The 22349-nt window shown below is 37.1% G+C and overlaps 1 protein-coding gene across 7 annotated transcripts in view; it reads left to right on the forward strand.

The window, feature by feature from the left end:
* Positions 1 to 22349, forward strand: part of MELK (maternal embryonic leucine zipper kinase) — a 62966-nt gene that overhangs the window by 34417 nt on the left and 6200 nt on the right. For 6 of the 7 annotated variants that reach the window (XM_069474438.1, XM_069474441.1, XM_069474442.1 and 3 more), the window contains 6 exons: positions 608 to 694; positions 6845 to 6976; positions 11196 to 11318; positions 15300 to 15531; positions 19270 to 19366; positions 20547 to 20715. In XM_069474438.1, coding sequence (XP_069330539.1) covers positions 608 to 694; positions 6845 to 6976; positions 11196 to 11318; positions 15300 to 15531; positions 19270 to 19366; positions 20547 to 20715 — 840 coding nt within the window. The remainder of the gene's footprint in view (positions 1 to 607; positions 695 to 6844; positions 6977 to 11195; positions 11319 to 15299; positions 15532 to 19269; positions 19367 to 20546; positions 20716 to 22349) is intronic. The other variant, XM_069474440.1, reaches the window with a different exon arrangement.

The following is a 22349-nucleotide window of genomic DNA, read 5'->3' on the forward strand; positions in this document are numbered from 1 at the left end:
TTCTGGACCCACCTTTGGTGAGGTGCCATCATGTAGGATCAGCATACTTGGGTAATTTCTATCCGTAAGCAAAACAAAGTTTGTATAGAGGCTCTCACTTATTCTTTTTTAAAATTGTGCTTTGTGCTGGTACCTTCAGCATAGTAATGATTGTGCAGCATCTATGGCACCATCGTAAGGGCTCCTTGGATTGTGCTGAACCTAAAACGTAACCTGAGGTTCAATATGCTACAAGTCTGAGTCACTCTTTTACTAGCCTATTGTACAGCCACTGATTTTAGATGCCTAGATGGCTGCTCTTTGATGAAAATGCCGGCGTGGGTCTTACAGTGTCCCTTGGCTGCGCAACAGAATTTTAACTATTAGTCAGATCATGCTGGGATATGAAGAGCTGGACAAGAGTTCATCTGGAAATGCTTGTTGTCATATGCCTGCATCTTAAAAAATTATGAAGAATGTTGATTTTTACCCAAGAGTTTGACAAATTCATATTGTTTTTACATATTGTTGTTTGATTTTATAAAGTAGTTATGCTGATTTTAAAATTTAAAAGCAATAAGGTATTTGTAATTTTTGGTTAATAAGGTTTATATTTTTTTTTTTGTAGTTTATTCACCTTGATGATGATTGTGTAACAGAACTTTCTGTACATCACAGAAACAACAGGAAAACAATGGAGGATTTAATTTCATTGGTAAGAAAGACAACATGAATTTGAGAGTAGTATCTTTTGTTTCATTGTTCTTTATTTTATCAGTGCATTAGAAATAGTATAGCATTTTTCAGGCCTAAGATGTTATTATGGGTACAAATATTGCATTTATTTTATATTTATATATGACTTCTGCTCAGTTCTTTTCTGCTGTCTGCTGAATATCTTCTTTAAAAATGAACACTCTACACTTAAGACACTGATGACAGAGAATTATAGTGAAAAAATAATTAAAAAACAGAACAAACTAGTCCACAGAGGATCAGCAGAGTTCTAATTTTGACCGCTTTAAAGTTCTCTAACAAACAACTATAATTCTGCTGTGTAAATGAGGTAAACACAAAGCAGTTTTCTTCTAACCTAAAAGCAACTAACATCACATCACCCCCAAGCTTATGAACCAAATACCATTAAATCATAATTAAGATTTCTGGTGTTGGATCATTTTAGCTCTTTCCAGTGCTTAATCTCTAGATCATACCTGTGTTTTTTTCTAGAGATGGGGCATTTTCAGCTGTTTCTGAGTGAAGTCTAATTACGCAGTGGGCAAGGATTGTACCTAGTTTTGCTCCTGGCCCAGTCTTTCATCATCTATGATTTATATTTGTTTTTTCTGTTCTTTAATTTGCAAAGTAGAATCCTTAAGCAATTTTATTTTCTTTTGGCTAAACAAAGCTTTTCAGTGAGGAGGAAATATAAAAGAATTCTTTTGAATGACATAATAAGCAAAGGTTCTGGAATGTGTCTGAAAAATGGAAATGTAATTTACTTTTTCATGGATAATGCCTTTAAGATGATGGCAAGATATATCAGGTCCTTAGTCTTTTATCAATTGAAGTTTCCATTTAAGCAATCTAAAAAAAATTGCAGAACTTTTTCCTTGGGATGATCTTTAATAGAAGACAATATTTTAGATACCAAAAATTTTTGTTATAGAAATTTTTAAATACCTAAAAACATAGATAGAATAGTGTAATAACACTTGGGTTTCCATGTTCTCATCATCCAGTTTCAGCAGTTAATAACATTTTGCCAATTTTATCTGTATCCCAACACCCTCTCTCATTTACCCTTTCCAGGTGGGGTATTTCAAAGCAAATCACAGACATCATGTTACTTTATCCAGGAAAAATTTGGTGTGGGATTCATAAACTTTTAAAACCTGAATCTTAAAAGTAACATACTCAGAGTTTTAAGAATCATTGAAAAAAATAAGTCTTTCAAATGGTATCTTTCATGAGGTCTTTACCTACAGTTTTCAAACTCAAAAGTGAAATGGAAATATGAATTAATTGCTTTCCTTCTGATGAAAAAACATATAGATAATGAAGCATATTAGAGGTTGTTTTCTGGTGCTACATCTCTAAAGCCTTTCTCAGTTATTCTGAAAGTTAAGTGTGACTAACACTGAGAATGCAGTGAAGAAAGTAATAGGTTTTCTTCCTTTGTACTCTTCTCTCATTCTTTTTTCTCTTTCTCTTTCTTTTCTTTCTTTCTCTTTCTCTCTTTCTTTTCTTTCTTTCTGTCTCTCACTCTTTCTCTCTTTTTCTTTCTTTCTCTCTCTCTCTCCCTCTCTCTCTCCTTTCCTTCCCTTCTCTTCCTTCCCCTCCCTTTATTTCGACAGGGTCTCACTCTGTTGCCCAGGCTAGAGTGTAATAGCGTGGTCATAGAGCTCACTGCAACCTTTCACACCTGGGCTCAAGCGACCCTCCTGCCTCAGCTTCCCAAGTAGCTGGGACTACAGGTGTGCACCACCATGCCTGGCTAATTTTTTAAAAACAATTTTTGTAGAGACAGGGTCTCACTGTGTTGCCCAGGCTAGTCTCAAACTCTTGGCCTCAAGTGATCCTCCTGCCTTGGCCTCCCAATCTTCTTTCATCCTTAAGTTCAGTTTCAGAAGGATTTAAGCTATTAAGAAGAATTTAGGCTATTCACTCTAGATCAGAGATTCTCATCTTGGCTGTACTATGCAATCACCTGGGAACTTTTAAAATAATCTAGATTTGTAACTCGCACACCCAGAAGTTATGATTCAGTTGGTCTAGGGTATGGCCAAGGCATCATACTATTTAAAAGCATCACAGATGATTGTGATCTGCAGCCAAGAGTTGAAAAGCACTGCTCTAGAGTCTTGCTATTCAAAGCGTGGCCTAGGACCAGCAGCATCAGTTTCCCTTTGGTGCTTGTTAGAAATGCCTCAGACCTACTGAATCGGAATCTGCGTCTTAATCCCCAAGTGATTTGTATGTACATCAAAGCTTGAGAATTATTGGTCCAGGTCCATTGTTCTCAACCAGGAGTGATTTTGCCCGTATGGAGACATTTGGCAATGTCTGGAGACATTTTAAATTGTCATAACCGAGGGGTGTGTGTATACTACTGGCATCTAGTGGGTTAGAGGCCAGGGACGCTGCTAAACATCCTACAATGCACAGAAGCGCCCCCACAACAAAGAATTATCTAGGTCAGACGTCAATAGTGCCAAGGCTGAGAAACCCTGGTCTAGGTACTCTCAGAGAATTCATGTTGCCTCTTCGTACTTTCCAATTTGAAGAGCCTCAGGAAAACCAAGTTTGAGATTAGCTTGATCTGTTAACTTTTTTTAAGGCATCTTGGAAGCTCTGCCTTTACTTTTGGGGCTGATTAGGCAGGACAGAGAGAGGTCAGTTCAGTGTGATCCATGCTGGTATGGTGCTGCTGATCTTCGTGTGTACAAAGAGAGGGAGAAACAATATTATTCTCAAACATTCGACTCATAGAACTCCCACTTTTATGTTGAATACAGGAGAACTCTGAACTGATTTTTATGTGCAGTAGTCAGAGTCTCATATATCTTATGATTTTGAGTGATCTAATTGTAGCCTTTTGAGACTCCCAACAGTGGTGCTAGAGCTTCCAGCTTATTGCTTTCCTTACTTTCCCCGTTCTGCCAGACACGAGTGGCTCTGGATTGTGGGAACAGCCAGTCATCTGGTAGGGAACTTCACTAAGGGTCACATGTTCATACGAGAACCTAGTCAGATCAAGACAGATCCCTTTCCTCCACCCTGGCGATGCAAATAGTCATATGTGTAAAGATTGAGAGCCTCAGGAGGAGGGTCAGGGGAAGGGTAGTGGGCCACCCTCAATTTCTTTGCCCCTCTGGACTAGTAGCTGCCTCTCTTCAGCCCAGCTGCCTTAGAACTTCTTTAACGTTTAACTGGGGATTTTGAAATGGATTTAGTTTTCTAGAAATGGAAGCTTCTTTCTAATAGGTAAACCTATCACTTTACTTTCAGACATTTGACTTTCAAAAGAGGGCATTGCCTATAAGATCAGGGAGACATTTGTGGATTGACATCACCTGAAAACTAAGTAATATGTTGATTTATCTGTTATTGAACACAGAATTCACCTGTGTATCTTACCACAATGAGCAGTGTACTGTGGCTATGGCAAAAAGTTATAAAAAGGATGCTTTTTTCCTGGGGAAAAGGAGGGTGGTAAAACTCCTAGGCATGTTTAGAGAACTCAGCACTACCCAGGATTTGTCTACAGTGCCATTATTGATAAGAAAGTGGCACAATGCCATTATTGATAAGTGGCAACTTGTTTCTTCTTATCCATTGTTTCTAATTAGTTTATGACATCTCTTTCAAAAAGGTGGCTATCATACCTGAGACTATAGATGTGGGGTGGGAAAGAAAAAAACTGTAATGTAGTTTTTGGAAAGTGGAGAGTGATTACATAGTTTCCATCCAGTTCCCAGTACTTTCTCTGTGAAGCTTTTTCTTTCCTTTCTTTCCGCCATCCTGTCTGGACTGAAGAAAACATTCCATAATAATATATCACAGTATTTTATACTTGCTGTTATGCAAATTTAAAATCATATGATTGTGGCCATCTAAAATATTAACTGATAAAATGTATTAACAAAAACAAAGTTGGTAGTTGACTTTTTTCAGTCATATACTTTGTGGGGGGGATACGTAGCATTAAAGATTATTAAATATTATTAAAATTTAATACTTTGGTAGGGCAGAGAGTCTCATAGTCTTATGAGTACATTATTTAGAAATTTTCAGTTAAGCATGATAGAGTGATGAGAAAAGCCCACACGGTAATGAGCAGCTGCCTCCTACACACAGACCCTCTAATTAACTGTGTGATGTAATTCTTCACTTTTAAATAGAAACAGACAACCAAAGATTGCCAGAAATTTGAGGATAACTTCTAATATGAAAGTTAGAGATCAAAACAAATGGAGTAGGGTAGAGGGAGGAAAGAAGGAAAAATAAAGATACTGAGAAAAAAAATGGATAATGCAGGGAATGGAAGAAAATGACTAAAAAACCACTAATTAATATTCTCGGAGATAAGAGAAGCTATTTCATTCTTGAAATAAGAGTGAGATGAGTGAAAAGGAACATTCCAAGTGATAACTCTTAAAAATCTAAAATGTGATCACAGAAATTAAAAGCTCAGTAGAAATGTTTGAAAATGAAGTTAGTGTGAAATCTTTTAAAAGTAGAACCTAAAGACAAAGATACAAAAATAGAAGAGAAAGGGTAAGAATGGTCTAACCTACAAATAATAGAAGTGACGGGAAGACAAAACAGAGAAGAAAGAGGGAAAGAAAGCATCAAAGAAATAATACAAGAAGAAATACTCCAGAACTGAACGATATGAGTTTCTAAGAATGAAGAGGCTTAATCAGGGCTTGGCACAATGGATGAAAATAGATTCACACCAGGGCCTGGTCTAGTAGAATTTCAGAAAACTGGGGAAGAAAACAAGATTCAAAAAGTACTCAGAGATAAAAACAAAAGGTCATACACAAAGGCCTGGGGATCAGAAAGACTAGATTTTTCAGTAGCTATACTAGAATCAAGAGACCATAATTCCATAAAAACTGAAAATTATTAACCTAGACTTCTATACTAAGCCAAACCCCAGAATGAAGAGTGAGGACAGAATGCAATCATTTATCAGCCATGCAGGAACTCAAAAAATTTACCTTCCATGCATGTATCCTCAGGAAGTTACTGGAGGATGTGTTTCACCAAAACAAGAAAATAAACCAAGAAAGAAGAATACTTAGGATCTGGGAAACTGGAGGTACATCATAGGATAGAGGTGACAGGAATTCCTAGACTGACAATTGAGTAGCAGGCTGAGAAAGAAGCCAGTCTAGAGTAGAGCATGGAATACAAACATCAGGTGGAATGTCTCCAAGAGAAGGGGGAAAGCAGGTTAGTGGATGTGTGTGAATATGTTGAGAGGAGGTAAAGAGTATTGGAGAGTGTGGGGTTGAATTTGTAAGGAGGATAACTGACTCTTTTATTTTTAACTTTAGGAAAAACAAAGTTATAAAAAAAAAAAAAAGAACTGCAAGAATAGCACCCTGTGTGGTTTAGCTGCAGGGCTGATATTCAGCCAGTATGGCCACATTGGTTGTTAAAATATTAGAGTATTTATATGATGATTGATAAATAATCACTACCTCCCTATTGCCCTGTTATCTCCCTTGAACACCCTGGGCATCACCTTCTCCCTTCATCTTGCAATTAGAAGGTTAATAATTGGCAAGGCAGGAGTCTCTCAGGACCCTACTGACCTCTTGGCCTCTGTTCTGATTGGTTGGGGTTTGGGTACCAATTAAATATTTTGAACATTAGCTCTCTTTAGTTGTGAATACTATTTATGTAATCATAATAATATAAATATTGATTTAGCTAAAACTTGTGATAAAATTACAGTAGGAGGGAGGATCCAGGGAAGAGATTTGTGGGGAAGGGAGGAAGTTGTAGGAGACCTAAATTCTCATTTTTCATACTAGGAAATTTATAGATAGTATCTGAAGCTGAAAAAATTTAAAGCTATATAAGCAATTAATTTAGAAACACAGAATTATTAAATAATAGCAGAAGGAAAAGCTAAGAGCATTTAAAAGTGTTTCCTTCTGGGGAGTCGATGTTATCTATGTGTGGAAATGTACAGGGGATTGTTACTTTTGATTGCATGCTTGTAAAGCTATTGGTTTTTTAAATTCTGAATGTCTATTACTTTTAGGAAAAAAATTAATTTTAAATAAAACATTATCTTAACAAACAACTTTGGTTTTCTAAACAATTTGATCTCCTCTTTCTCTAGTGGCAATATGATCACCTCACAGCTACCTATCTTCTGCTTCTAACCAAGAAGGCTCGGGGAAAACCAGTTCGTTTAAGGCTTCCTTCCTTTTCCTGTGGACAAGCCAGTGCTTCCCCATTCACAGACATTAAGGTAAACGTTAGAGCCTTTTGTGTGAACACCTGCTGGTCTTGCCATGTGTCTACGCTGTTCATGAGTGGATACACCACTGGGAAAGTAAACTTTCTGGTGTCAAGCAGCTAGAGGAAAGACATTTTATGATTTAAACATTTTTTTTTTTTTTTTTTTTGAGACAGATTCTCACTCTGTTGCCCAGGCTAGAGTGAGTGCCGTGGCGTTAGCCTAGCTCACAGCAACCTCAAACTCCTGAGCTCAAGCGATCCTCCTGTCTCAGCCTCCTGAGTAGCTGGGACTACAGGCATGTGCCACCATGCCCGGCTAATTTTTTCTATATATATTTTTAGCTGTCCATATAATTTCTTTCTATTTTTAGTAGAGATGGGATCTCGCTCTTGCTCAGGCTGGTCTCGAACTCCTGAGCTCCAACGATCCGCCCACCTCGGCCTCCCAGAGTGCTAGGATTACAGGCGTGAGCCACCACGCCCAGCCATGATTTAAACATTTTTGATGAGAAAAATGTGAAGTTCTGAACTTGAACTATGAAATTTTGAAGTTAAGACAACATTTTACAAATCTTATCCCCTATGGTTCCTTTTTTTTTTTTTTTTTCCATAAAAGCAATTCTTGATTGTTGTAGAAGAATTTTAAGCCACAGATGAATTGAAAGGAAAATAGAATTTACCTATAACCTACTAGCTTTAGATGATATTTAATAGTTAACATTTACTGTGTCTTTTCAGTCTTTTTTTTAGTGTGCTTGTTTATATAATTTATGTACATTCAAGTGGCTTTAAAGGACACAGTATTGAATTGTAGAGAACAATTTAAAAATTATTGGGAATAAGATCTGTGAATATAGGACATATTGTACTTTATATAACATGAAATGTTTTGATATTTATATTAAGAGTATATTTTTTATTTTTAAATTTGCATTCCTTTATGGAGATTTGGCAGTTTCATGTTTATTAGTCTTTGTGTTTCTTCCTGTGTTTTTGTTTTTGTTTTGAGCAGTAGCTATAACTCATGCAACTCAAATTCCTTGTAAGAGAGTTAGTTATAACTAAATTATTTTTCTCTATTTTGTTGTCTTTGTCTCAGTTTTGTCATGGACTTTTAGAATGGTGGAAAAGTGTTACATATTTGGAAGCTCTAAGTCATTCCTAAATGCTTTCATTTGCTTTCTGTTTTTTGTGTGATTCTTTGTATCTCCCATGGCTTAAAATTCAGCTATACAAATGCTATGCCAGCTGGGTATGGAACTTTGTAATATAATCCTCTCTCAGATTAATTCAGGTTGTAATTTAAATAATTTTAGCACTAGGGAACTGTACTTTTGTTTTCTTCAGAGACAAGTTGGTTCTCTTTATGGAATCCAAGATAACCCAAATGACTGTGTGGATGAGGTTATTATTTTTTTTTTCTATAGGTCTCAAAACTGTAAAACAAAAAATGTTAAAGTCATCTCTTTCACAATCTTTTGTTGAACCCTCTCCTTGCCTCCAAATTCCTTTAACACCTCATTTAGGTCTCTTTTTGGCATTTGCCAATTATGTGCCACAGGTATAGTGGGGTCCTATGTCCCTGCCTTCCTTCCTCCCTTCTTAATTGGCCTTTTCACCAAACAAAGGACTAAAAGTGTCAGTGCAAGTGGCTATGGTGTTAAGAAGTTTCTGAAGGAAAACAATCTTATTCCTGGGATGGTTTTCTAGTCTATTCTTGGAAAGTTTTATTAAGCTGGTGAATACCCCATGCCCAGGCAGATCTTTTGTGCCTGAGCTACATGAAGTAGCTCATCACCCATTCTGCTCACGTTGCCAAGCCCTTTAAACTTTCAGATTCAAGTAACACATTTGGGTCCAGGAGGATGCAAAACCATGAACTTTGCTTCTGATCGAGGTAATTTCAGAAAGGTATTAGATACCTCTATACTTAGGATAATTGTTTTAGCTAAAATTTAAAATTTATAACATCCCACTTAAGAGGTCTGAGCCATTGAATTTTCTTATCTCTGAATTGGCTTGGCCTCAATTGAGCTGCTTATATGATTTGTAAAGTAGCCAAGTAGAAAATATCTGGGAAGATATTTACTCTTATCTTCCATCTACTACATAACAAGCATTTACCTAATAATTATTTGGGCAGTCATATTAATCAATTTTTACTACACATTGAGAGGCATTTTAATGACAAGAAATGAAGCAGAAATAAAAGTTTGGGTTCTTTTCTGATCATTATGCAAATTATTGATACTTAAGGCAAGCCACATAGTTTTTTTATACTGTTCTCCCCATTGAGAGAATCACACTTTTTCTCTGAGTTGTTTATAAAAAAGTAAATAATCCTGAACCACCAATCAATAAATGGCACTTTCAGTGAAACAGTAATTCAGTCTGATCCGAGAATCACAAAAGACCACATCATCTTCAACATCATTAGCATTTTCAGGGCCCATGCTAATCTCTTGGGAAACATATAAGTATAAAGTGGGGTACTTGCTCTCTAACAGTCAAGTTGAGGCATGACATATATATGAATAACACTACATTGCAGTGGATGATAGGGGCCAGAGGAGTGTCCAGAAGTGTGCTATGGCGGCTTTAGAGGATGGGAGTCATCACCATGGGAGATCTAAACTGAACAGACAGTCAAGTTTAGAAAAGTGGAAAAGAAGGAGCACAGTATTCAAGGCAAGATAAATGGAATTATTGTGCTTGATCTATTCTGTTGACAGTGGCTAGACTTGCTTGGTTAAAAAGAAGAGTTCAAATAGAGGAAGGGTGGTAGAGACAGAGAGTAAGTGAGCTGGAAAGGTAGGCAAGAGCTAGATTGTAGAGAACCCAGAAATGCCATGCCAGAGTTTTAGATGTTGTGCAATAGGAAATGGAGATTTTTGAGCAAGAGAGAGAGACATGACTATGATTTTGAAACATTCATCCAGTGGTGTATAGAATCATTCAGTTAGGGGTGATGTGTGTGCTGTTACTCCCTACTGTAGTACCAGTGACAGCCCTCATTCATATAATACTGTACTTTCCCCACCAAGTCTAGGCTTAGCTTTAAGATTTTTCTTAGCCTGGCGTTCCATGCAGCCAGTTGTAATTGATGGTAATTGGCACTCCTGGAGAATTCTGTCATCCTTGGTTGGGAGGGTAGAAAGATTAGTGGCAGAGACCATATTGTCTGTTTGAATAATCCAGGTATGAGAAGATTTGTCCTTGACCTAGAATAGTGGCAGTGGGACTGGAAAAGAAAGCTGGGGTATAAGAAATTCAAGAAAAATTACCTCGCCAGGTTAACAAGATGTTCAGAAAAAAGGAAGGAGGGAGAAACAAAAAAATCCAAATATACCCCCACAGTCTTGAGTTCAGGATATATCTAGTATACCCTTATTTTATAGAGGGGGAAGACTGAGAGAAAATAAATTATTCGTGGTAGTGTTAACATACATATGTCCCAAATGTCCTACCCCTGGGAGATCTTTGGTAAGGCTAATTATTTCTGGTAGAAACTATTCTGTATTTCTTACAACTGAAAAACCCATATTTCAAAGTCATTTCCCCTCCATCTTCTGCTTTGTCAGATCTTTTTATTTGTAAATTTGTAAAGGACTTGTCTTGTATTATAGTGATTATGTGATAATGATAAGCTAGGTAGCATGCCATATAACACAAGAATGTTCCAAGATATGTTATTTGAGAGTCAGAGATTTTCCTATCATAATTTGACCTAAAATTTTCTGACTTCCTGTTTTATGTACTGGATAGTGAGCTTCCTCAATAACTGTCTCTCATGGATTTCTGCTTTCAGGGTCTTGCCCTGTGCCTGAAATATACTAAAGTTGTGTGCCACATAATGACATTTTGATTAATGTTGGACCGCATATACAATGGTAGTTCCATAAGATTATAATACTATATTTTTAGTGTACCTTTTCTATGTTTAGATATGTTTAGATACACAAATACTTACCATTGTGTTACAATTGCATACAGTATTCAATACGGTAACATGCTGTACAGGTATGTAGCCTAAGGAGCAGTAGGCTATCCCATATAGCCTAACGTGTAGTAGGCTATACTATCTAGGTTTGTGTTAAGTATGCTCTGATGTTTGCACAGTGACAAAATTGCTTAACAATGCATTTCTCAGGGTGTATCCTTGTCATTAAGTGATGCATGACTGTATTCTAAAAATCGAATCACAGTGCTATTGTTTTTGCATTGAATAGTCAAAGAATCTGAGTTTGGAAGATGTGACCACAAGTGATGAAAGGAATGTGGCTGGATTAATAGACTACGAATGGTGTGAAGATAATTTATCAACAGCTGTGGCTACTCCCCAAACATCACAGGTTGGTAATTTTTGTTATTATTTAAAGCAGAATATATTGTCTCAATTATAAAAACAACCAGACTAACATGAAACCAAGTGTGTGCTTGCAAATTTAATGAATCCCTAAACCATTGAAAACATTGAGATATTGGAATACAAATGAAAGGGAAGTCAGTTATTTCCAAGTTGAAGAAAGCTGATTCCATTTTGGATTACTGCTCCTTTTTTTTCCTTTTCCTTTTTTTAAAATGAAGTATGATTTACATGTAGTTAAATAATTAAATTCATTTTTTTTAGTATGCAGTTCTGTGTGTTTTGACAAATGCATACAGTTGTGTAACCACCACCAGCATTAAGATATAGAGCAGTTCCATTGCTTCTCAAAATTTTCTCATGCCCCTTTGTGGTCCACCCCCACTCCCCAGCTCTGAACAGCAATTAATCTGTTTTTGTTTCTTTTTGCTAATCTTTTCATCCCACTTGAAGTTTGTTGAGCTTCCTAGATGTGTAGATGAATGTTTATTACCAAATTTGGGAAGTTTTTCACTATTATTTTTTCAAATCTTTTTTTTTTTTTCCCCAATTCTATGTCTTCTGTGGCTTATGTGTATATTGGCACACTTTATGGTGCCCTACAGTTCTCTGAGACTCTGTTCATTTTCTTTATTCCTTTTTTCTCTCTGTTCTTCAGGCTAGGTAATTTAAATGAACTTTTTCCTGAGTTTCCAATTCTTTTTTCTGCCTACTGAAAATGATACTGAACCCCTCTAGTGAATTTTTTGTTATTTTTATTGTACTTTTCAACTCCAGAATTTCTGTCTGTTTTTTTTTTTTAATAATTTTATCTCTTTATTGATACTCTCTGTTGTGAAATTGTTCTTACACTTTCTTTTAGTTCTTTAGATAATGGTTTCCTTTTGTTCTTTGAACATATTTAAAAATTGATTTAAAAGTCTTGCTTGGTAAGTCCAATGTCTGGACTTCGTCAGGGACACTTTCTGTTGACTGCTTTTCTTCCCTGTACATGGGCCATACTTTCTTATTTATTTACATGTCTATGTCTTACAATTTTTTTGTTGAAAACTGAACATTTCAAATAATATAATGTGGCAACTCTGGTAATCAGATTCACTTCCCTCCTCAGGATTTGGTGGTGGTGTTCTTTGTTGTTTGTTTAGTGACTTTTCTGAACTATTTCTGTAAAGTCTGTTTACTTTGTTGTATTTGGCTGCAGAAGTCTCTGCTCATTTAGCATAGTGATCAGCTAATGCTTGGAGAGATTTTCTTAGATACCAGGAATCAGTAAGTCTTTCAGTCTTTTTAAGCGACTCTGGATACATCTGGGGTGTCTTCAACTCTCAGCCAGGCACTTAACAACTCTGCCTTAGCTTTCGCTTCCTGTTTGCACAGAACCTCAAGGTCAGCTCGAGGTGAGAGCTTAGAGTCTTCTCAGATCTTTCCTGAGTAAATGCACAGTCTTTGGTGTGAGTGCAGTCCTATACATGTATTAATACATGGCCTTCTAGATTCCCAGGTATATTTCATAGCTTTTTGAAGTCACTATGGACATCTTATTTTTCAGCTTTCCTTTAAGCTTTTTGGTTAGTCTACTGTAGTGGTCCCCAGCCTTTTTGGCACCAGGGACCATTTTCATGGAAGATAATTCTTCCATGGACTGGGGAGTGGAGAGATTGTTTTGGTATGATTTAAGTGTATTACATTTATTGTGCACTTTATTTCTATTATTATTACATTGTAATATATAATGAAATAATTATATAACTCACCATAATGCAGAATAAACGGGAGCCCTGAGCTGGTTTTTCTGCAACTAGGTAGTCCCATCTGGGGGTGATAGGAGACAGTGACTGATCTGACAGGAGGCAGAGCTCAGGCAGTGATGCAAGCGATGGGGAGTGGCTGTAAATATAGATGCAGCTTTGCTTGCTTATGGCCTGCCACTCACCTCCTGCTGTGTGGCCCAATTCCTGACAGGCCACAGACAGGTACTGGTCCATGGCCTTGGAGTTGGGGACAGCAGCCTTAGAACACTTCATCTGTGATTACCATTCCTAGATTACATGCTAGTGATGTGTCCAGTGTTTTAGCTCTCTAATTTTTTTAGCTTTTTATTTTGAAATATTTATGGATTCACAGGAAGTTATTCAAGATAATTACTCCGCTCTCTTCTTGCTTCTATTGTTGCTATTGAGAAATCAGTGTCAAACTAGTTCCTTTCTAGTTAGTCTGTCTTTTCTCTCTGGCTCCTTTTAGGATTTTCTCTTTATTTTTGGCATTGTGGAGTTTCTCCATTAGGGCTGCTACATTGTACAACTCCAGGGAACACACACCATGTGTGTGCTGTCTGTGTGGATAGTATCCTCTAGAGTTGTATAACCTGGGAATTACAGATGTGGATTTCTTTTTATTTATCCTATTTATGATTCATTGTGCTTCCTATATGTGAGGATTTGTATCTTTAATGAATTTTGGAAAATTCCTTGAATAATTGCTTCTTTAGCATTGCCCATATTATCTATCTCTGGACTGAGAATAGACATGTGTTAGACTATCTCACTTCATTTTCCACTTACCTTAAATCATCTGTCTATATCCCATATCCTTTTCAACCTGGGCTACATTCTGGATAATGTTTTCAAATTTATTTTCCTATTCAGAAATTCTCTTTTTATGTCTATCTAATCTGTTATTTGATATGTCTATTGAGTTTTTCACTTTTATCATTTTTTATTTCTAGAGGTTTTTATTGTTTTTCAAATCTATTTGAACATTTTTAGTCTCTTTTTCTTTTTCTCATGTTTTTAATTTCTTTCATTATTTTAAACGTGAACATATTTATGTTCTATATTTGATAGTTTTAGCATCTGATATCTTCATGGTCTGATTGTACTGGTTTCATTTTTGTATGCTGACTTTTCTCATAGTCCCTGCATCTTTTGGAATTTTTGTTATGGGTTCATTTTTCTTTGAACTCTGTGGGAATTCTTTGAGGCTTGGGTTAAATGTTGAGGGCTTGGGTTGGGTTGGATTTAAGGTTATTTTTCAGCTAGGAACCATGTTTGCTTCTACCAGTTTCCTGGGGAAGAACCAATTTAGGATGACTTTAAATTAAATTTAGGCTGAAGTCCCTTCTGGGACCATGCAGGTAGTACTAATTTGGACCTTGTACCTATGTAAAGACTGTCCTTTGGTTACTTACAAATTATTAAAAGAGACTTTTTTTTTCTTCCCCAGATCCAAGGCCAAGACAGACATATTTTCTTGCTGATTCCCTTTAAAGGGCAGATTTATATTTAATTCACCCTTTCATTTTAATTATAGCCCCTCCTGGCTTCACATGGGAGCTTTGGATCTAGCTTACTACCTTGTATAGGCCTAAGGCTTCTGTGACTGTTAAAACTCTTGCTGCAGGTTATCAGAGATAGTAGGTAGATGCCCTTAGGGCAGCAGAAAGTTTCAACCTTGGTTACATCTTTGGATTCATGCTCATGTTTTTAGTTTGGCCTCTGAGGATTTTCCTTCCTCTTTTGCAAGCCCAACCATAAATTTGAAAGGATTAAAATTTCCTTTTATTCGACATTTCTGTTAGAATATTTTAACATGTTTTTTCTGCTCTAATCACGGCCTAAATTTTTTTACTTGGTACATATTATAGGCAAACCATGGCAATCTAGGTGTGGGAAGCATTTCTTAGGGATTTATTTGAGGCCTGGGATCTGGGTATGTTCAAACACTTGGCCTGAAGAAACATGTTGAAAATTATCTGTCAATAAAACAGACTAAAGTGATCTGCATGTACTAAAGAGACCTGAATATACATTTTCAAATTTCCTGGTATTGCCAATAATGTCTTTTTGATAATATTCTATTTTAATAAAAATAGTGCAAGGTAATTTGCAAATTATTAAGGCATGTTGTAAAAGAAATTGACTTTTCTTCTTCAATGTGCTTTATCCAGTAACTTTTTTTTTTTTTCCAGTTTACCAGGCATTGGACAGAATCAAGTGGGCTGGAATCTAAATCATTAACTCCAGTATTATGCAAAACATCTGCAAATAAATTAAAGAACAAAGAGAATCTATATACTCCTAAGTCTGCTGTAAAGAATGAAGAGTACTTTGTAATTCCTGAGCCAAAGACTCCAGCTAATAAGAACCAGCATAAGAGAGAAATACTTACCACACCAAATCATTATACTACACCCTCAAAAGGTATTTGCTAAGTATATTAAGCAGTGGTAAAAATCTTCAAATTTCATACTTCTTACCATATTAAATAAACACATAGTAGGTCAGAAATCATTAGTGTTGCTCTCAGAAATTTCTAGAAGTCAAGCTGATTTTTTTATCATGTCATTTGGATTAGTTGAAATGAAAGCATATTAGTTAACCTCTAATTTTTCTGAAATGATACTAAGTTTTTCTCTTTTTCACATTTATAAAATTGAATCATAGCATCTTAGAGTATCAAAGCTGAAAAGCAAGTTAGGGCTCATCTAATCCAACTCCTTTTTTCACAGCTAAGGAACCTAAGAGTCAGAGGAGGGATGTGATTTGTCCAAGGTCACATATCCAGGCTTAGACCTTGCTTGCCCATTTATTCCCATTTTTTAATGACTCAAGCTGAAGTCTCTGCTGAGCCCTTCTTGCGCATCTGGATCTCCAGTTCTGGTGTCTGGTCCTATTCTGCCGTGTTGTATTTACTGCACATGCCCAGCAGCAGGGAAAATCTGTGATGCCCTTATGGATATTTATGTCTACGTCCAGATATCACAGCCCCCTCATTTCCCTTGGTTTCCTCTTCTGTTTAATTATCACCAGTTATTTAAACTGTTTTCTTTGTGACACCTCAATGTTTTTGGTTGTGGGCCTGATCTGAACATAGTCTATTTTGTCAGTGTGCCTCTTAAAATATAGTGCCTAGACCTGAACCCAACTTTCTGGGACTGGGTCTCTCTAGGATAAGATGGTAAGTGTTGTGACAGTAGAGACTTTGTCTGCCTTGTTTATTACAGCATGTCATAGTACGTAGTAGGGGCCATATTTGTTCGCTGGCACATAGTAGGTGCTTGATGCCTAGTACAGAGTAGGGGCCATATTTGTTGAATGAAGGAATAAGAGAGAGTCTGAAGGAATTTTATTTACCGTGATCTAGTCTATGTGACATTTTAGAATATTTAAACTTTATTAGCCTTTTTTCCAGCAATTGTGACCTTCTCTATTGTATTACGTTAAGATCCTAAACTCTGAAGCATTGCCATGTGAACTGCTGCTAAACCCCATCCTGCATTGTGCTGATGGGGCTGATAGCCAGTTCAAAAGATCAACTTCTTATCCATAAAGATGTTATGGAAGATTTGTTAGAATATTTGCTAGAAGTCCCATTATTATGTTAACGATCACCTCAGTCTGTTTCGTGTTGCTATAAAGAAATACCTGAGGCTGGGCAATTTGTAAAGAAAAGAGGTTTATTTGGGTCACAATTCTGCAGGCTGTTTAAGAAGCATGGTCTGGCATCTGCTTCTGGTAAGAACTTCAGGAAGCTTCTACTCATGGTGGAAGGGGAAGAGGAGCTGGTATCACATGGCAAGAGGAGGGAAGCAAGGGAGAGAAAAGAGGGGTGCCATGCTCTTTTAAACAACCAGCTCTCACGTGAACTCACTCATTCTTTCAAGGATGGCACGAAGACACTCATGAGGAATCCACCCCCATGACCCAAACACCTCCCACTGGGCCCTACCTCCAACATTAGAGATCAAATTTCAATATGAGATTTAGAGGGGACAAATATCCCAATGATATCAATGACATTCTCCATTTCATCAACTCAATACTTTCCCCAAAAATGTGAGGCCAGTTTGGTGTGATGATGTGTGTTTGTGTATGTGGCTGCCTGGGATTGTTGTGAGGGTTCAGTGAGATAACATTTGCACATGGTAGGACCTCAGTAGTAGCTGCTATTTCATTTTTTCCCAACAAGAGGGTCTCTATCTTTTTTGTTATTTCTCTTGATATAACCATAGCTTCCTTTGTGAATCATGGGATTGGGCAGGGAGAGAAGATAGACTTTAAGCTCACCTTGGCTCATTAAGGGCTTCTTTTTTTAAACTTTTTGTTGCTATAGTCCCTTCCATTATTGATAGTTTTTACTTTTTATGTAACTCTGAAGGTTTTGCAATATAGGTAGTGTGAAATTTATTTTGTAATCTTGAAGTATCACAGTTTATATATCTTGTCTCTGTGAGAAAGATTGTGTTGATCAAAAGCTATTATTGGCTGTTTTTCTTTAAACATAAGAATCACCCAAGGGAGCAAGTGGCTGAAGCCACAATTGATAGCTTCCATTAGCACTTTGCATTTTACTGTCACTGTGAGTTATTTTTTACAGAAACATTAATTTCATTTTTGTGACTCCTATACAATCCAGGCAGTGACAGTTTGTTGAAAGGCAACTATGTGTGGTGGTAGATACTGTCAGTATACAAAGATGAAAACTGTTTTCACAGATATTTCTGGTTGCTCTTATTTTCTTGTTCTTATAGAACTATAGAGAATAGGCCGGGCACAGTGGCTCAGGCCTGAAATCCCAGCACTCTGGGAGGCTGAGGTGTGAGGATCACTTGAGTTCAGGAGTTTGAGAACAGCCTGAACAAGAGCAAGACCCTTCTCTACTAAAAACACAAAAAATTAGCTAGGCATGGTGGTGTGTGCCTGTAGTCCCGGCTACTAGGGAGGCTGAGGCAGGAAGATCACTTGGGCCCAGGAACTTGAGGTTGCAGTGAGCTATGATGATGCCACTGTACTCCAGCCGGGGTGACAGAGTGAGACCCTGTCTCAAAAAAAAAAAAAAAACTAGAGAGAATAAAGCTAAATAGTCATAAATAAAACCAAACTCCTGATTTCCTTTTAAAAACTTGATATCTTATCTTTGTTATTCTAATATGAATATTATTACCTCTAAAGGGTATAAAAATTTTAGATCATGAACAAAAAGTTAACTAGTCAGTGGTAACCAGATTTGTTAATGCAAATTTGTCACAAACTATCTGAGATGCAAATACCCTACGTAGAATAAAACACAAAATTCTGGAATAGGGAATATAAAAAATAAAGCTCACATTTCTATAATAACTTATGTCAAGCTTTTACCTGAAACTGTTCTCTTTGCCTAAAAGGAGTTGAATAGGGCTATGAATTGAATTAATACCTTTCAATACCATATCAATTAAAAGCATAAATTGGGCCCATGTATAATTACAGATTGACTTTTATTTATAGAAAGAAGAATCGGTAATTATGAGATCTGTATTTATAGGATCTATTTAGATTTATCATATGATATTTATAATAAAATCATAAGCATGGCCTCAGTTTGCAGTAAAGAAAAAGAAGAGCCATACATGCAAGGCAAAATGATTTTCTTGGCCGGGCGCGGTGGCTCATGCCTGTAATCCAAGCACTCTGGGAGGCCGAGGCGGGCAGCTCGCTTGAGTTTAGGAGTTCAAGACCAGCCTGAGCAAGAGCGAGACCCCATCTCTACTAAAAATAGAAAGAAATTATCTGGCCAACTAAAATATATGTAGAAAAAATTATCCGGGCATGGTGGCGCATGCCTGTAGTCCCAGCTACTTGGGAGGCTGAGGCAGGAGGATTGCTTAAGCCCAGGAGTTTGAGGTTGCTGTGAGCTAGGCTGATGCCATGGCACTCACTCTAGCCCGGGCAACAAAGCGAGACTCTGTCTCAAAAAAAAAAAAAAAAAAAAATGATTTTCTTTTTATTATAAATCGCACAGAAACATTTCTTTAAAGTGTTAGAGCCTTTAACATGACTGGCCAAGTGATTACAATATTTTTGACTCAATGAATAAGCTTAAGAATGCATTATTGATAGGAATTTTGAAGCCATAGTATATCAGCTACATAAGGTTTGTGTTCATTGTGTTTCTTATAGCTAGAAACCAGTACCTGAAAGAAACCCCAATTAAAACACCAGTAAATTCAACAGGAACAGACAAGTTAATGACAGGTGTCATTAGCCCTGAGAGGCGGTAAGTGTTCAGTTTTTTAGGCTCTTTGATCATTAGTATATATAACCAGATTTCCTTTTTCGTATGTGTTAAACTTGATTAAGGTGAATCATCACATAGATTCTGTTGGAGACTGTGGGAATATCTGTCTATATGAGGATGGTCTGTGGCTTTTAATGGACCTGTCGTCACTGCTTTCCTCATGGGGTGGAATTGTGAAACTGATCAGAAGTAGGACTGGCACCTTAACTTAAAGTGCAGCACGCTAGAAAGACAGTGGCCCTCGCCCCAGGCATGTATTTCCCTTGCTGAGGCCCATCTTTCCCTATGCTTCTCTCAGTCGAGTATAGATATCTACCAACAGATAATAGTTCCCTCAAATAGTAAAGATACTAACTGGTGTTTCAAAGAAAACCCACTCCTCTTTGAAAAGTTCTGCAGTATATATCACCCTTCATTGTCTTTTATAGCTATTCTTTAAAAGTGTGATCCATTTTGGTGACCGTTGGAAGAAGTAGAATGTAAACTGGTTATTAGATGATACTATGGAATTATTATTATTTTTCTTGACATGATATGGCATCGTGATTATGTAAGAAAATGTCTTTTTTCATTGGAGATGTATACTGAAGTGTTTCAGAGTAAAGTGTCATGATATCTATAGATGGGTTACTTTCACATAGCTTTGCAAATAAGTAATATATTTAATGTATTTATTATCTGTATACATACAGAAAGCAAATGTGCCAAAATATTAACAATTGTTGAACTAGGAGGATATGTGGGTGTTCATTGTACCGTTCTTTCAACTTTTCAAGTGTTTTTATTTGACACTTTATGAAAAGGAAGGGGAAAAATGTTAATAGTTTTGCTGAGTGGCAGTTGGCTGGGAGAAGGGTGATGGCTCCTTTCTAGAGGGAGATGGCTTTGGTGCTCCCTGAGGAGGATTGAGGTGATCTGGCCCTGGCGTACCTGAATGAGGCACCCTAATGTGCATAAAGGGACAAAAGCCCGCCCTTGAGGGCCCCAAGAGGCAAGAGGCCCAACTTTACTTTTACTTGTGCTTTTTTTTTTCTCTTTCATTTTTTTTTTTTTGTTGTTGTTGTTGTCGTTTACTTCAGCTTATTATAGGGGTACAAAAGTTCAGGTAAAATATATTGCCCATGCCCCCCCATCGCCCCACTTGTGCTTTTTTTTTAAGGTGCCGCTCAGTGGAACTAGATCTCAACCAAGCACACATGGAGGATACTCCAAAAAGAAAAGGAGCCAAAGTGTTTGGGAGCCTTGAAAGGGGACTGGATAAGGTTATCACTGTGCTTACCAGGAGCAAAAGGAAGGGCTCTGCCAAAGATGGGCCACGAAGGCTAAAGGTAGGTAGAATGGAATTCTTTAGTATGAATATCAGAAGCTGACTGCTAGCTGCTTTGCTTTTTTGTTTTATTTTAAAAAGAAAAGTACTGAATGAATTGATTAGTATTTTTTATTTCCTTATTTATTCATTTAGTTAATATATAGTTTTTGAGCAACTAACATATGCATGTTACTGTGCAGGGGGCTTTGAGAATGCAGAGGTTCATTAGATATAGTCACTCCCATCAAGGACCAAACAGCTATAATTCAGATATTCAGGAGCAGGTGGAAGGATTAATCACAGAGGCAACATGGAGGTGAGGAAGCGTGGGGCATATAGGGGAAACTGAGAGATGCCTTCAGGATGGGGAACTTGAGCTCAATTGTGTCTCTGACACATAGAAGAGTCCTTGACACATAGCTTCTTTTATAGACCCTTGGGAAATACTTGAATGCATGGGAAGATTATTGAACTTGGAGCATGGTGTGTGAGGAAAGTAGTGCATGGTGGGCTTGCAAAGTAGGCTGGGATGTCCTCAAGGCCTGGCTGAGAGGTCTGGATCTTATTTGCTAGACTTGTTATACTTTAAAAGGATTAATGTATCAGTGGTGTGGACAATATATTTGATAGAAGAGAAAGGAAAATAAGCCATTAGGAGATACAAAATACTTCTTACTCTCTTGGATTCTCTTTGAGCATTCATCTAGGCATCTAATGAATGACACTTTTGTTTGGTGGAATTGTACAAAATAAGAGGTAAAGGTGTAAGACACAGCCCACGTCCTTGAGGAACTCATAGAGCGGCAGTGAACACAGGCTGCGATGTTGCTCTGACACACTGGGCTCAGTGCTATAGTGAAAACATGTTACAAGCAGTGTGGCTCCAGAAGAGGGAGGAGAGAAGTTGGTAGTGTTACCATGACTTGGGGACTGGATCTGTGTTTAGTTTTTGCAAGTAGACTATTATATTGAACAAATCTGGGTGGTTTGAGAGAAGGAAAATGCTGAGCTGTTAGGCAGAAGGGTGTTTAAGCAGAGAATGAGAATGTTCTGAGATCCTATTTATATTCTGTCTTAAAGTGGAAGAAGATAGGACTTATCCATTAATATTCACTGCCCTGTTGAACTTATGTAGTGCACTAAGTTTACATTACATGTGGCTATTTGTTAGACATATCCTTTGTCCTTTTATTCTGGGGTTTCTCTAGTTGGACACAGTTATGAACTACTTCAAACTATGATAGTAAGAAAACCATAGTACCATTCCACTAAAAAAACATTAAATCAATAAAATTAAGGAAACTTGTTTAACCATATACATTATTGAGAAGCTAAGCAGTTACCAAATACTAATACTAAAGTTCCAAAAATGTTCACCTAATGTAAATTTTTTTCTGCTGTGGTGTTTGTTAGCTTTCTAGGTACTTACCCAGTACTTCTAGAATGTAGGAGAACAACCACAAGATTGGTCATGGGTTCTAGCTCCGGCTTTATGCTGTATAGCTTTGCTAAGTCATTCTATCCTTGACTTGCTCAATTTCTTTGTAAAATCTAGAGATAACGCCTATCCTGGCAACCTCACAAGACTCCACACATGGGATGCTACATTGCATATGAAATGCTTTATTAATATAAGGCAGTGTTCCATCATTA

This window comes from Eulemur rufifrons, chromosome 7 (genome assembly GCF_041146395.1).
Source record: "Eulemur rufifrons isolate Redbay chromosome 7, OSU_ERuf_1, whole genome shotgun sequence".
In the NCBI taxonomy this organism is placed as follows: domain Eukaryota; kingdom Metazoa; phylum Chordata; class Mammalia; order Primates; family Lemuridae; genus Eulemur; species Eulemur rufifrons.